The following is a 15,063-nucleotide window of genomic DNA, read 5'->3' on the forward strand; positions in this document are numbered from 1 at the left end:
AATCACAATTTTAACTTTTCCTTTAGCTTATTATTATTATTTTTTAGATTGGGTACTTAATGTTGGTTTCCTTGGGAAACAATAGTAAACCTAGTTTACATAAACTTTTAAGAGACCTTTAATACACTTCTTCTCATAATTCATTTTGATGTATGATGATCTAGGATGATTGTTACAGAAATCTTACTGCTTGTGAATAATAAATAAAAACTGCAGAATTTTATTTTCAAACTTATTCTTTCTTTACAGAACATTAGCCCTGATTAAGCCAGATGCAATATCAAAAGCTGGGGAAATCATTGAAATAATAAACAAAGCTGGATTTACTATAACCAAGCTCAAAATGATGATGCTTTCAAGGTAATTTGTTGACCATTTTCAGTTATCCTTTTTTTTAAAATTATCTTTTATGTTATTGTTTAATATAAAAACTTTCCACTGGCAAAGAGCAGAAGAGTAATCTTATTAGAATGAAACAATGTAAGACAGTAGGTAATTGGATGCATAAATAATGAACTCTAAGCAAGCTGGAGTCGGCAGATCCGTGTGCCGCATTAACTGTGTTGTCTCCCATAACCCGTCTGCTCGATGACACACATGTGTGGTAACTGTAATCTCTTTTTAATATCCAAGTGTAACACACTGTAAAGAAATCATAGGATAGGAAATGAATGTTTATGCCTATATGAGAAGGCAGTGTTACTGTTACTGTTGAGATTTCCAAAAGTGATGGATTTGGAAATGTTTATATTTAGCACCTCCCAGGATGGATGATTGGTAAACCTGTAACAAAACACCTTCAATTTTACCCCAACAATGACTTACGCTCAATTTGAATTTTTCCCCTGTGTGAGATCTCCTGGTTTACATATTTTCTGGAAAGGCAGGAGGCTTATATGCCAGCGCAGAGTCCAGAGCCAGACTGCCCGTAACTGTGCTGCCCCCTAGGCGTGCGGCTCCCCGCACCAATGTGCCTGTTCTTCCTCTGCGAACTGGAGGCCGGAACCGCACCGGGCCCTCAGCGGTTAGGAGGCTTAAAGAGTTTTTATGTGCGAAATGCCTTGCAAACCCTGGCGTACAGTGAGTGTGTGTGGATGTTAGTATTAGTAAGTGTTAGTGCTGGCGTGGCGATATATCATCATTTAGTGGAAACCAAGGTCATGGCCCTTCAGAAGTACTTAAATCTGTCCTACGTATGCATTGAGAATGCCTTCTCATAAAGCTGGCAATGGACTGAGTTTGGGGGATATGACTTGGGATAGCTTTAATGAGACTGAACATTTTTTTTTTTGAGAGGGCATCTCTCATATTTATTGATCAAATGGTTGTTAACAACAATAAAATTGTGTATAGGGGAGTCAATGCTCAATGCACAATCATTAATCCATCTCAAGCCTAATTCTCGTCAGTCTCCAATCTTCTGAAGCATAACGAACAAGTTCTGACATGGTGAACGAATTCTTACATAGTGAATAAGTTCTTACATGGTGAACAGTACAAGGAGGGCAGTCATCACAGAAACTTTCGGTTTTGATCACGCATTATGAACTATAAACAATCAGGTCAAATATGAATATTCGTTTGATTTTTATACTTGGTTTATATGTGGATCCACATTTCTCCCTTTATTATCATTATTATTATTATTTTTAATAAAATGCTGAAGTGGTAGGTAGATGCAAGATAAAGGTAGAAAACATAGTTTAGTGTTGTAAGAGAGCAATTGTAGATGATCAGGTGTGTGCCTGTAGACTGTGTGCTAATCCGAGCTAGACAAGGGCAATAAAACATCCACAGATGCAGATTTCTCTCAAAACAGGGGGGCTGAGGTTCTAAGCTTCACCACTGTTGTTTCCCAATTTCTCACCTGATGGCCCCCCTGCGACTGTGCCTGTCTTAGGTTGTTCCTCCCTTGAGGAATCTTACCCGTCTCTGGCCAACCAGTCATCTTCCGGGGCCATACAGGGAAATGTAAAGTTGGTAAGTGAGAGAGAAGCCATACTGTTTGAAAAGGTTAGCTTTTTACTTCTTTGCAGATTTATGCCCTGTGGCTTCTATGCCCAGCACTTGTCTCGAGGTATCTTTACCACCTGGAGGAATTATGATGCTCGGTAAATTCGATATGAGGCACAGATTCTATTTAAGGGTTGTAATTAGGAAGGAAGAAGAAAAGCTATAGAGGTAGCAGATGGAAGACAACATGGGAGGATTGATTATTTCTTTGACATATCTTCTTGCATAGTACCTTAAGCATGTATAGGTTTTAAACTACTAACTAACTTGCACACACATATTAACATAATAGGAATATGGTGACATAAACAAAGCAAATCTATAATTACCAGCCATCTCCAGTGAAGCCAAGAAAACCATTTAGGCACCCTAGGCATTTGTGAAAATTTGTCTATGATGTGATGGATATTGTCCAACTGTACTTGAACAGTCTGAGAGAAATCAGACAAATTAAAGCAACCCATTTCTGGGATCTGTTCACATCCCATATCTTCTTTTAACCGTAGATAGTCTATAGTCGTAAGATTTTGGAGCGCTACACCTTGCACCCCTCCCAACTCCTGGTTGAGTTCCAACAGTACAGATCCACTCAAATTCGTTGTCTCACTGTATGCACATGCCAGCCTAGACATCTCCCTCCTCATTCCAGTGGCAAGTCCAGGAGACGGTGGGCTGGATGCAGCCACAACCGCAGCATCGCCCGGATCCCTGTGGAGGCTTTTTGATGATCATCCCCCAGCACAAGTCCCCCAGAGAGTGCTGATGCCGGAAGCTCCTCCTCATATCATATCTTAGTTCATTTTCTGGGTAGCCAAGCTAGGCCTTGATCTTCTGCATAGAAACAAACAGACCCTTTGCCCACACTTTGACATGCCTTCTATACCACTGTGTAGAACTCATTGGAGGTCAGCACACAGGAACTGCTTTTTTTTTTTTTAAATTTATTTTATTTTTATTAAGAGAAAGGAATATTATCAGAAAAGAGTACCTCCATAGCTGATCATCTGACACTCTTTAAGTGATAAAAATTAAGGATATTTAAAGCATGCGTTAATCTTTGATTTACCAATAGTTTTATCCTATCAAGGAGTAATCCCCCTTTTCTTTCTTCCTTTTTTTTTTTTCATCTTTAATCTACACTTATATGAAGAATACTATGTTTACTATGCTCTCCCCTATATCAGGTCCCCCCTAAAAACCACATTACAGTCACTGTCCATCAGCATAGCAAAATGTTGTAGAATCACTACTTGTCCTCTCTGTGTTGTGCAGCCCACCCTCCCCTTTCTCCCTCACTCCCCATGGATGCTAATCTTAATATCCCCTTTCTTTTTCCCCCCCTTATCCCTCCCTGCCCACCCATCCTCCCCAGTTCCTTTCCCTTTGGTACCTGTTAGTCCATTTTTGGGTTCTGTGATTCCGCTGTTGTTTTGTTTCTTCAGTTTTTCCTTTGTTCTTATACTCCACAGATGAGTGAAATCATTTGGTATTTCTCTTTCTCCGCTTGGCTTATTTCACTTGAAGGGTCCCCAGCAGTAAGATGGCAAACTTTCGGCTTCTCTTTGGGGTCCTCAGTTCCCGCCGGCGCCACCTGAAGCCCAATCACCTCTCGCCCCCCTCCCAATCCCAGCACCTAGCCAACAGCCACCAGTCCCGTAGAAGTGACACCTCAATCAATTCATGCCCCTTCCTGTATAACCCAGCACCTTTCCCTAATAAAGCGGAACTCTCTGGTGAATTGCTGCTATGTGTCTCTCCTTTCCTTTCATCACTGAGCATAATACTCTCCAGCTCCATCCATGTTGTTGCAAATGGTTGGATTTTTCCACTTCTTATGGCTGAGTTGTATTCCATTGTGTATATGTACCACATCTTCTTTATCCATTCATCTACCGATGGACATTTACGTTGCTTCCAATTTTTGGCTATTGTAAATAGTGCTGCGATAAACAAAGGGGTGCATCTGTCTTTCTCAAACTTGATTGCTGCGTTCTTAGGGTAAATTCCTAGGAGTGGAATTCCTGGGTCAAATGGTAGGCCTGTTTTGAGCATTTTGATGCACCTCCATACTGCTTTCCACAATGGTTGAACTAAATTACATTCCCACCAGCAGTGTAGGAGGGTTCCGCTTTCTCCACAGCCTCGCCAACATTTGTTGTTGTTTGTCTTTTGGATGGCAGCTATCCTTACTGGTGTGAGGTGATACCTCATTGTAGTTTTAATTTGCATTTCTCTGATAATTAGCGATGTGGAGCATCTTTTCATGTGTCTGTTGGCCATCTGTATTTCTGTTTTAGAGAACTGTCTGTTCAGTTCCTCTGCCCATTTTTTAATTGGGTTATTTGTTTTTTGTTTGTTGAGGCGTGTGAGCTCTTTATATATTCTGGACGTCAAGCCTTTATCAGATCTGTCATTTTCAAATATATTCTCCCATACTGTAGGGTTCCTTTTTGTTCTATTGATGGTGTCTTTCGCTGTACAGAAGCTTTTCAGCTTAATGTAGTCCCACTTGCTCATTTTTGCTGTTGTTTTCCTTGCCCGGGGAGATATGTTCAAGAAGAGATCACTCATGTTTATATCTAAGAGGTTTTTGCCTATGTTTTTTTCCAAGAGTTTAATGGTTTCGTGACTTACATTCAGGTCTTTGATCCATTTTGAGTTTGCCTTTGTATATGGGGTTAGACAATAGTCCAGTTTCATTCTCCTCCATGTAGCTGTCCAGTTTTGCCAGCAGCATCTGTTGAAGAGACTGTCATTTTGCCATTGTTTGTCCATGGCTCCTTTATCAAATATTAATTGACCATATATGTTTGGGTTAATGTCTGGAGTCTCTAGTCTGTTCCACTGGTCTTTGGCTCTGTTCTTGTGCCAGTACCAAATTGTCTTGATTACTGTGGCTTTGTAGTAGAGCTTGAAGTTGGGGAGTGAGATCCCCCCAACTTTATTCTTCTTTTTCAGGATTGCTTTGGCTATTCGGGGTCTTTGGTGTTTCCATATGAATTTTTGAATTATTTGTTCCAGTTCATTGAAGAATGTTGCTGGTAATTTGAGGGGGATTGCATCAAATCTGTATATTACTTTGGGCAGGATGGCCATTTTGACGATATTAATTCTTCCTAGCCATGAGCATGGGATGAGTTTCCATTTGTTAGTGTCCCCTTTAATTTCTCTTAAGAGTGATTTGTAGTTTTCAGAGTATAGGTCTTTCACTTCTTTGGTTAGGTTTATTCCTAGGTATTTTATTCTTTTTGATGCAATTGTGAATGGAATTGTTTTCCTGATTTCTCTTTCTATTGGTTCATTGTTAGTGTATAGGAAAGCTACAGATTTCTGTGTGTTAATTTTGTATCCTACAACTTTGCTGTATTCCGATATCAGTTCTAGTAGTTTTGGAGTGGAGTCTTTAGGGTTTTTTATGTACAGTATCATATCATCTGCAAATAGTGACAGTTTAACTTCTTCCTTACCAATCTGGATTCCTTGTATTTCTTTGTTTTGTCTGATTGCCGTGGGTAGGACCTCCAGTACTATGTTAAATAACAGTGGGGAGAGTGGGCATCCCTGTCTAGTTCCCGATCTCAGAGGAAATGCTTTCAGCTTCTCACTGTTCAGTATAATGCTGACTGTGGGTTTATGATATATGGCCTTTATTATGTTGAGGTACTTGCCCTCTATGCCCATTTTGTCGAGAGTTTTTACCATGAATGGATGTTGAATTTTGTCAAATGCTTTTTCAGCATCTATGGAGATGATCATGTGGTTTTTGTCTTTCTTTTTGTTGATGTGGTGGATGATGTTGATGGATTTTCGAATGTTGTACCATCCTTGCATCCCTGGGATGAACCCCACTTGGTCATGGTGTATGATCCTTTTGATATGCTGTTGAATTCTGTTTGTAATATTTTATTGAGTATTTTTGCATCAACATTCATCAGGGATATTGGTCTGTAATTTTCTTTTTTGGTGGGGTCTTTGCCTGGTTTTGGTATTAGGGTGATGTTGGCTTCATAGAATGAGTTTGGGAGTATTCCCTCCTCTTCTATTTTTTGGAAAACTTTAAGGAGAATGGGTATTATGTCTTCTCTGTGTGTCTGATAAAATTCCGAGGTAAATCCGTCCGGCCCCGGGGTTTTGTTCTTGGGTAGTTTTTTGATTACCGTTTCAATTTCTTTGCTTGTAATTGGTTTGTTTAACTTTTGTGTTTCTTCCTTGGTCAGTCTTGGGAGGTTGTATTTTTCTAGGAAGTTGTCCATTTTTTCTAGGTTTTCCAGCTTGTTGGCATATAGGTTTTCATAGTGAGACTGAACATTTTTATGTCTACTTCCCGTGCTTGATAATTTGGCATCAAAAGAGAAAGATAAGAACCATGCCCAAGAAAGTTAACTTCTTTAAGTGTTCATAGCGCCTTATAATCTCTGATAATATTACTGCTGAGTCCTGGATTTTGCCCAGCTTCAAAGCTAGCAGTTAGTCTGCTACTCTCTCATGGATGGTGGCAGAAGACGTGAGACTTCTGGGTCAGAAACCAGGACTTCATCCTGCTACAGTGTGGCAGTGGCATCTGTGCTTGCCTCCATGTCCTGTGGGAATTACATGGTAAGGTTCCAGGGGGCTGTTGTACGCACAGCTAAGGAGTATTGAACTTGGGTTTCCCAAAGATCAAGCATTCTCAGTACATAAGTAGGACAGATTTAGGTACAGTACTTATGAAGGACCATGACCTTGGTTTCATTAGCAAGTGGTGAGCAAGCCTGCTGTTTGTACTGAAGAGAGACATGACCTCACCCCGTAGGGCTGCTCAACTGCTCACTGTAAACATAACTCTGAGGGATGGCTAGCTCAAAATGCAGATGGGGCCCTGCATTCCTGGCATCGCTAGCGAGGCGTGTTAGGACCACCAGAGACCCGGGCGGACTGTCTCCCAATGCGCAAACCTTTTCTGGACTTGTGTGCGCCCGTGTTGGTTCCTTCATTCATAGCAGTACCAAAAGGCAGCAGCCAAGTCCCATCAGACTTGGGCTTCTAGTTCTCAGAACCTTGCCCCACTCACGGTAGGCGCTAAGTAAATATTTCATGAAAGAAGAAATGGCTAGACCTTTGTGAGAGGGTGGTGAGTTTCTTTAGAAAAACACAAGACGTAACAAAAGAAAACAAAGCAAAACATCTTCTCACGGTGATGATGTACTTGATGTTTCTGCCTAGACTTCATAAGGGAGGAACCTGACGGGGCCAGCAGGAAACCTCACGGACCCTCACCGTGGTCCCAGGTTTACGTCTCAGGTGGGGATGGTGGGTCGGTGACATGTTAGAAAACAGCTTGAACACTTTCAGTGATTAAGATTTTTCTTTCCATTGTCATTAAAGATTGTTTTTTTCTTTTTTTTAGTAGTTCATTTGTGTTGAAAGTTTAGAATGGTCATTTTAGTCATCTTGCTGTCCAGTCTTCTAAAATATTCCCCACCTGAGTTTTGCAGACAATCAGTTCTACCTCATTTTAGGCTGCAGCACAATATATCCATTTTGTGTTTGTGAATACTTCCCGCTTCCTTCTAGAATTTGGGGTTTCTGTAGTAATAGAAAGGGCATAAGCACTCAGATATTTGCCACCAGGAAACTTTTAGTTTAAGTCCCCCTTTTCTCCCTCACTAGCACTTTGAACCAGACAAGTTATGTACTGCTGAACATCATTATTTTCATATGTACGATGAAGGTTATCGTATCTATATATTGTTGTGGGGAATAAATAATGTTGACATGTAATAGGCTCTAGACAGATGTCTTTTCTTCCCCTCCCATTTCTAGGGATGAGTTTTATTTTCTATGCTCATATAATATACTTTTCATAATCTCTTCACAAAGAATATGTCAGTACATCTGGCTTAAATAAGCATATTCCTTGATACAGCTAATTATGTGAGTTCATTTTGTAATAAGCCTATAAGATCTTAAAGCATTTTACCCTAAATTATTAAGCATGAAATGTTAAGCTAGAAGATACTAACTTCTTTTAATTTTAAAAAGTAGTTGCTGTTGACATGTATGTGTCACAAATTGTGAACTCAGCTTAAAGACTTTAAGAGAACTCTGAGTTTAAGAGAGGCTCTGATTTGATTTTTATAAAAAGTTTAGGTTCATTAGCTAATCAATTTAAAGTTCATTATCTTTTCCATTGTTTCTCTAGGTATTTAGTAGGAATATAAATTTAAAAAGCAAGTCCCTCTTGCCCTTAATAAATTCTAAATTCTGAACGTCTCCATGTTATCCACCTTTGGTGGTGTCACTTAAAGCATTAATTTTTGATACATTAATAACCGATAAGAACACATTGGTATGCCTAATCTGTCAAGCACTTTTTAAAACATAGGTATATAGTGTTTCCTTCAGAGGAATCTATCTAAAAAACAAAACTGTAACAATTGGGTAGTGTTTTAGCTTAACCTCTCAAGTTTAAAACCTGTAGCAGAAAGTGATGTATTTCTAATTAGAAGATGGTTTGCATTTTTGAACCCTAAAGGGAAAATCATTCTTATTTGTCAAATTTTAAGCTTTCTTCTTAGAATGTTAAAGATGCTGGTGAAAAAGGAAGATAATAGGTATAAACATGAGCAAATATTGCCTCTTACATTCTTTGTAGTGTTACATCTCAGCATATGTCCATTCTAGCAAAAATTTGAAAGGAGAGGGGATTTGAGCAAAATATTTGGTGAAAATCATTATATTACTTAATTTGCATACAGATCAAATAAAAAAAGATTTCATCTTTATTAATACAGGCTAAAATAATACTCTCACATAATTCTTAACTACTGTCATTTTGATTATTTACAGGAAAGAAGCAACAGATTTTCACGTAGACCATCAGTCGAAGCCCTTTTTAAAGTAGGTGTTGACTTTGGGGCTAGTGGCGTGTAATGGCGGGTGTCCTGGAGAACCAGAGTTATAATTGTATAATTAAGACCTGTTACATGAGAATAATCTTCAAAGGATCATAGCAACATCTGTGACTATTGAAAATTTTTTTCTAATTATCATTTTTTCCTGTCCTTGTTTTAGATGATTCTTATCTTATTAAATATCTTAAACTTTCATTAGAAGCAAATGGGGTGATTTACTTACATCATAAGGGACGTAGCTTTCTTTTTAGGTTTCAGTAGATAAAAATAGTGCAATAATTATATTTTATGTTGAATATTTTGTGTTTTTAAACTTTGGCATTCTCATGGACATAAATTAATCAGCGAACCCTTGCATTTCTAGTGTGATATACATTTTGTTCCTTGAGATGCAACAATTAATATGTTAGAAACTGAATCTGTGTACTGTTGACAAAGAAATGCTTCTATTTCTAATAAAGGCTATCAGCCAAGCTGCTACAGTAGACACGCCATTGGTATCCTGCACAGAATAGTGTTTTTTAAAGCTTTACATGAGAAGTTACTGTTACAGATTATTTTAAATCAAGCATGATAGAATATTCCCAAGTCTTGTTAGAATAGGCATAGGTCATTTTCTGGGATATCATTCTTTGTATATCTTGGTAGCGTCACATCACAGCCCCTGCTTTAATGCCCTGTAGTAACTAGCATGCGGTAAATTTTATGAACTGTACTCATTGGCTAGTTGTCTGGTACTGAGGGCGACACAACAGAAGACGCAGAGGCTGTGTTTGTCGGCAGCCTGGGCAGCAGCGCTGTCACGGTCGGCGCCCCTGCCCGCGCCGTCCCGCACTGCGCCCCACCATAGGCTTATCTTACTGTGCTTGCAGGCTCTACGTTACAGGACAGTCTCAATTTCTGGAGGGAAGGATCTTGTTTTATAGCATATTCTGATTTCTATAGGTAATCATTAAATGCTTATAAATGGATAAACATGGGTTTATTCCCTTGTTTTGAGTTCCTTAAATTGAATGTATTTTGTGGGGGGGGCAATGGGGGCAGTTAAGGCCTAGCAGAATAAGAATGTATGAGGAGACCATGTGGGCCTTTTAGGATGGAGGATATGAATACTTCTCTGTAATTGCTGTTTTTTAGAAAAATTCTTCAGAATGAATGGAAGTGATTTACAAAGGAAGCAGTGAAGGGTGGTGGCTCACAAAACGAGGTCCATGAGGGAGGGAAGTGTGCAAAGCAGTCGAGACCTGCTGGGCATCAAGTGCTTGTCTCACATGGGAGCCTGTCCCATTAGTTCAGATGACAGGGAAGCATGGTTCATCTTAAAACATACTTTGTCCCTGCCTGACACAGAAGGAGTGGAGTCGGTCACTGCACAGACCCGTCATTGCTACTTGTATGCATGTGGAAGTGGGAAAATGAAACGGGGTCTCTTGTTTTTCATCTCTTGGGGTTCTTGACTCGGTGCTGCTGGGCTTTTAATAACGAGCCTGTAGGAACACCTCTGTGACCTAGGGTCAGGGTGACCCAGAGAAGCTTTTACACCAGATGAAGGCTTTTTTCTGGAAGACCTGTTACTTTTTCTTTATCACTAGACCAACTCAGTGTTTATTGATTGAAAGTGCATTGTCATTCTCTGGATTCTAACAGCCCTACACAGAAGAACCAAATGAATTCTTACTGAAAATAAGTCACAAGATATTCCTCTCTTCACTTTGTGCATTGACATCTTATTTGGCTGCAGTGGTGAACTGAGAACAAAAAGGAAGATCCTTTTGTATCTTTCAGTGATGGAAGTGGAAAAGCGTAGATCAACAACATGCCTTTAAGTCAATTAAATCGTCTCAACTCAATGAAACAGTGGGTTTCCTGCTCACGGGAATTGATTTGACAACACTGGTAGTTGATAGGACTCAGGTCCCTGCAAGATGTTTGATTCACGAAAATTTTATCTTGCCTGTATAAAATTGACTACATCCGATAGTTCTGAGATCATGACATTAATGTGTGTGTTGAAATACTCCAATTCTAACATATCCTTGTTGTTAAGAGAGATACCTAGGGTGACAGAGGAATGAAACACTCTTGTACCCGTTTCCCAGTGAGCTGATACAGTGTATCACGACCGGTCCTGTTATTGCCATGGAGATCTTAAGAGATGATGCTGTATGTGAATGGAAAAGACTGCTTGGACCTGCGAACTCCGGGGCGGCGCAGACAGATGCTCCTGGGAGCGTGAGAGCTCTCTTTGGGACGGACGGCATCCGAAACGCAGCGCACGGCCCTGATTCTGTCGCTAGTGCTGCCCGAGTAAGGCGTTTTAAATGTATTGAAATTCTGCTTGGGTTTTGTTACAAGTGTTTTATGTCAAAGCATTTCTGTAACTTCTGACTTAGGGTGGATTTATATGGCTGACCTAGCAGTAGAGAAAACGTTTGGCATATTTCAGCGATCTGGGTTCTTCATGAACTAGTAACCTGGCCGTGGCCAGTGTGTTTTCTCCAGTTAAAAACACTTGTCCCATTTCTTGTTCCAAAGACTTAAATTATTGAAGCTCATAAATATTTGAGTTACTGAATTCATTTTAAGACTAGTTTACAGATAGTAAATATTCAAAAGAAGGTATCATTTGATATGTTCTTTCTTGGATTCAGCCTAACACTATTTTTAAGCATAACATCATTTTCTTTCCTACATACAGCCAATGTTGATGAAAAAGTTTCCATGTTCCTTAGAATTACTCCTTACTTTAAATCCGTATAAAAAAAGGTGTAACACAGGATTTATGCAGATGTTGATTTAGTGAAATGCAAGTTTATTCTCAGCACCGTGAAAAATTTCTCAGCTAGCGAAAGGTGATTTTTAGTCTGGTCATGTTTGCAATAGAGTAATATTAAACAGTTTTATCTTTGTTTTTTTTCTTTTTCTTACAACTCTGGCAACAAATCTTTTCAGTTCCCCCTTCAGATGAGGCCTTGAGTCTGACCATCACGGTCTCGCTGCTGCAGGACTGTGGCAGGAACCTCCTAATCTTGCTTTCCTCTTCTCTTACACCCAATTCTGAAAATCTTAACTTGCTCCCCCCTAAAATTAACTATGCCCAGGGTGATGTTTTAAAAACAAATCAGATTAACAATTCAAGTACTGAAAACTCTTCAGTGAGCTTTTGTCTGCTAGAAAAAGATCTAAAGTATCTAATGCAGGCTGCAAAGCCACACCTGATCCGGCCCCTATCATTCTGTCTTACTTCATCGCTGCCCCGTCTCTCCCTTACTGCGTCCGAGGTGCCCTGGCCCTCTTGCTGTTCCTTAGTGGCGTATGTCTGCCTGAATCATTCAGTTTGCAGGGAAGACGGCAGAGTAGTTGGCTGGCAGCGAGGGAAGGAGGGGCCGAGGAGCTCACAGAAGCAGGAGGGGACATTGCGACGTGGTCTCAGCGCACCTTCTGTGGGACTGTTGGCCTCTTCTCTGAGGAAGGTCGAGAGCCGCTCCCGGCTCTTGAGTGGAGGGCCGCCCGCTGACTCGCCGCTCAGAAGGACCACGCTGGCCGCGCTGGGAACGGACTAGAGGCAAGAGGGCGCTGCTGCGGCGGCCCAGGGAGATGGCGGCTTGGGCCAGGGTGCCCGCCATGAGAGGAGCACAGGATGTGTTTTAAAGCACATCTTAATTGTTCGAGGTCAAAGAAACAAGATTTCCTTCCAGAGTGAATTTAGGATGTGAGAAAAAGAGGTGTCAAAGATTACTCCAAAGTTCTTGGCTTGAACAGCTAAAAGGATAGTATTTACATAATTTGACATGAGGAAATCTATGGCTGGTGTCAGTATGGATGGCAGATCAGGAGTTCTGCTTTGGACATTGCAGACTTAACAAGTGAGTCATCCACGTCTGGACCAACAGCATGACTGTGTGCTCAGCAACACACAGCACGTATGTAAAGCCATGAGGTGGGCTGAGACTGGCAAGGAGAGAGCATAGGTAGAGAAGGAAAGGGAGTCAAGAGGGAGCCTCTTCTGTGTCTATGATTCCATTTCTGTCTGTTCATTTGTTTAGTTTTTACATGCCACCTATCAAGTGAAATCATAGGCTATTTGTCTTTTTCTGTCTGATTTGTTTCACTCAGCGTAGTATCAGCTAGGTCCACCCATGTTGCTTTGAATGGCATTCATTTTGATGGCTGAGGAATGTTCCACAGTGCATGTTAGCTTTCTGTTTAGCATGTGAATGTGTTATGACCCTCCCTTCAGGCCTGCACATTGTCTGCTAAAAAAAGTCAGCTCATAGTCTGTGGGTGCCCTTGTATGTGTCTAGCTGCTCTGCTCTTGCTGCTTTTCAGATTTTCTCTATATTTTAATATTTGCCATTTTAATTATGTGTGTCTTGGTGTGGACCTCCTTGGGCTCATCTTGTTTGGGGTTCTCTGTGCTTCTTGCGTGTCTGTTTTCTTCCCGGATGAGGGAGCTCTTATTTCTCTAAATAAGATTTTTGCCTCTTTCTCTCTTCTTCTGGGACTCATGTATGCAAACATTTGAAGGCTTAATGTTATCTTTGAGGTTCCTTAACCTATTCTCTTTTTTAAAATTTTTTCTTCTTGCTGTTCACCTTGGGTGCTTTTTATCATGCCGTCTTCCAGATTGTCAATCCACCTTCTGAGTCCTCTAATCTGTGGTTGGTTCCCTCTAGTGTACTTTTCATTTTAGTAATTGTATTCTTCAGCTCTGATTGGTTCTTCCATTTTTCTATCTCTTTGCTGACATTCTCACTGAGTTTATCTACTCTTCTCTCAAGTCTGGTCAGCTCCTTTACACCATTGTTTTGAACCCTTTACCAGGTAGACTGCTCATCCATTTTGTTCTTTTCCTGAAGTTTTGTTTTGTTCTTTCACTTGTAGCATATTCCTGTTTCATTTCACTTGACTTTCTGTGTTTGCTTATACAAATTAGGTGACACAGCTGCTTCTCCCAGTCTCGGAGTGGCCTGTGTGGCAATGTCTGTGTTGGACTGTGTGCCTGGTGGCTCTGGCTGGGTGGCTGGAGCCCACGTGGGGTGGGCGGGGCTGGTGAATGGTTCCCATCATGCACAGTCTAGTTGCCCTGTAAACCCACTTTTTTTCTGCTGTGCCCCATGTCGGGTGAGTGCTCATGCGCCCCTCAGTGATGTCTCCCTGCTGTGGTTCCTGGTGCCACGGGCGGGGTCCCCCCACCGCTGTGTCTCCGCCTCTCCTGCAGTTCTCTCTGTGGCCCCTCTGCCCTTGGGGTGCAGAAGCTGGTCCGCCAGCCCTCTGCGCTCCTTTAGGAAGAGCCGCTCTGCATGCAGGTGTAGAGTCAGTGTTTCCGTGTGAGGAGGAGATTCCAGGGTCCTCCTGCTCCGCATCGCGGGCCCTGTGAAGATGTTCCTGTCCTTGAGTCTTGCCTTGGGAAGAGTGAGTGTTGTGGACGTCGTGTCAGTTGGCCCGCTGACGAGGGTAAATACTGCGACGGGGGTACCGGCACACACAGGAAAGCGGGGGCCAGATGCGCTGACGAAAACAGAAAACTGTCACACAAGCAACCCCAAAAACCTTCTTAGACCTTGAGCTCCTACTGATGAATGTTTAGTCTCTCTCTCCATCCTGTCCAGATGTCACCAGACTTACGCTGTGCTCACTGCGTCTTCTTCGGGGGCCTTGACTGATCCTTGAGAGCAGTTGTTGCAGTTTGGCCTCGTGCGTGGCCTCCACCGAACTCATTTTGGCTGAGGTGTCATCGTGCCCTTATCACAGAACGCAGGGAAGGCTTTTCATTCCTCATCTCTCTGCATCTTTCTGCAGCCCAGGGCCGGTTTGAGCGCCCCTCCCCTTGTCGCGCTCTGCCCACCTTCAGTCAGCCCCTCCTCGTCACAGCTCCCTGGCCTTTCCTACCTGCAGCCGGCAGCTCACGAGCTGCGTCTGGTTAGTCGGCTTTCGTTCCTCGCCTGTCCTCTGAGTCTTAGTGTCGTGCTGGTTTCATTCTCTCGTCTGTGACTTGGTGGTGTATTTCTCAGTTTCCTAGTCATTCAATGAGGTAATAGTTGTACTTACATCATAGTGTTCTTCTGAGAATTAAAAATAATGTTTTCAGTGCTTAGTGTAGTGCCCAGAACACAGTTTTTAACAGATGTTGTCTGTTATTGTTATTCCACTTTCA

The 15,063-nt window shown here is 41.5% G+C and overlaps 1 protein-coding gene across 9 annotated transcripts in view; it reads left to right on the forward strand.

The window, feature by feature from the left end:
• Positions 1-15,063, forward strand: part of NME7 (NME/NM23 family member 7) — a 196,976-nt gene that overhangs the window by 26,234 nt on the left and 155,679 nt on the right. For all 9 annotated transcript variants that reach the window (XR_012124995.1, XM_073221542.1, XM_073221545.1 and 6 more), the window contains exons 4-6: positions 250-360; positions 8,842-8,892; positions 11,006-11,213. Coding sequence is in view for 8 of the 9 variants with exons in the window: in XM_073221542.1 (XP_073077643.1) it covers positions 250-360; positions 8,842-8,892; positions 11,006-11,213 (370 nt within the window). In the remaining variant the exon portion in view is untranslated. The remainder of the gene's footprint in view (positions 1-249; positions 361-8,841; positions 8,893-11,005; positions 11,214-15,063) is intronic.

Source organism: Manis javanica, chromosome 14 (genome assembly GCF_040802235.1).
Source record: "Manis javanica isolate MJ-LG chromosome 14, MJ_LKY, whole genome shotgun sequence".
Lineage (NCBI taxonomy): Eukaryota > Metazoa > Chordata > Mammalia > Pholidota > Manidae > Manis > Manis javanica.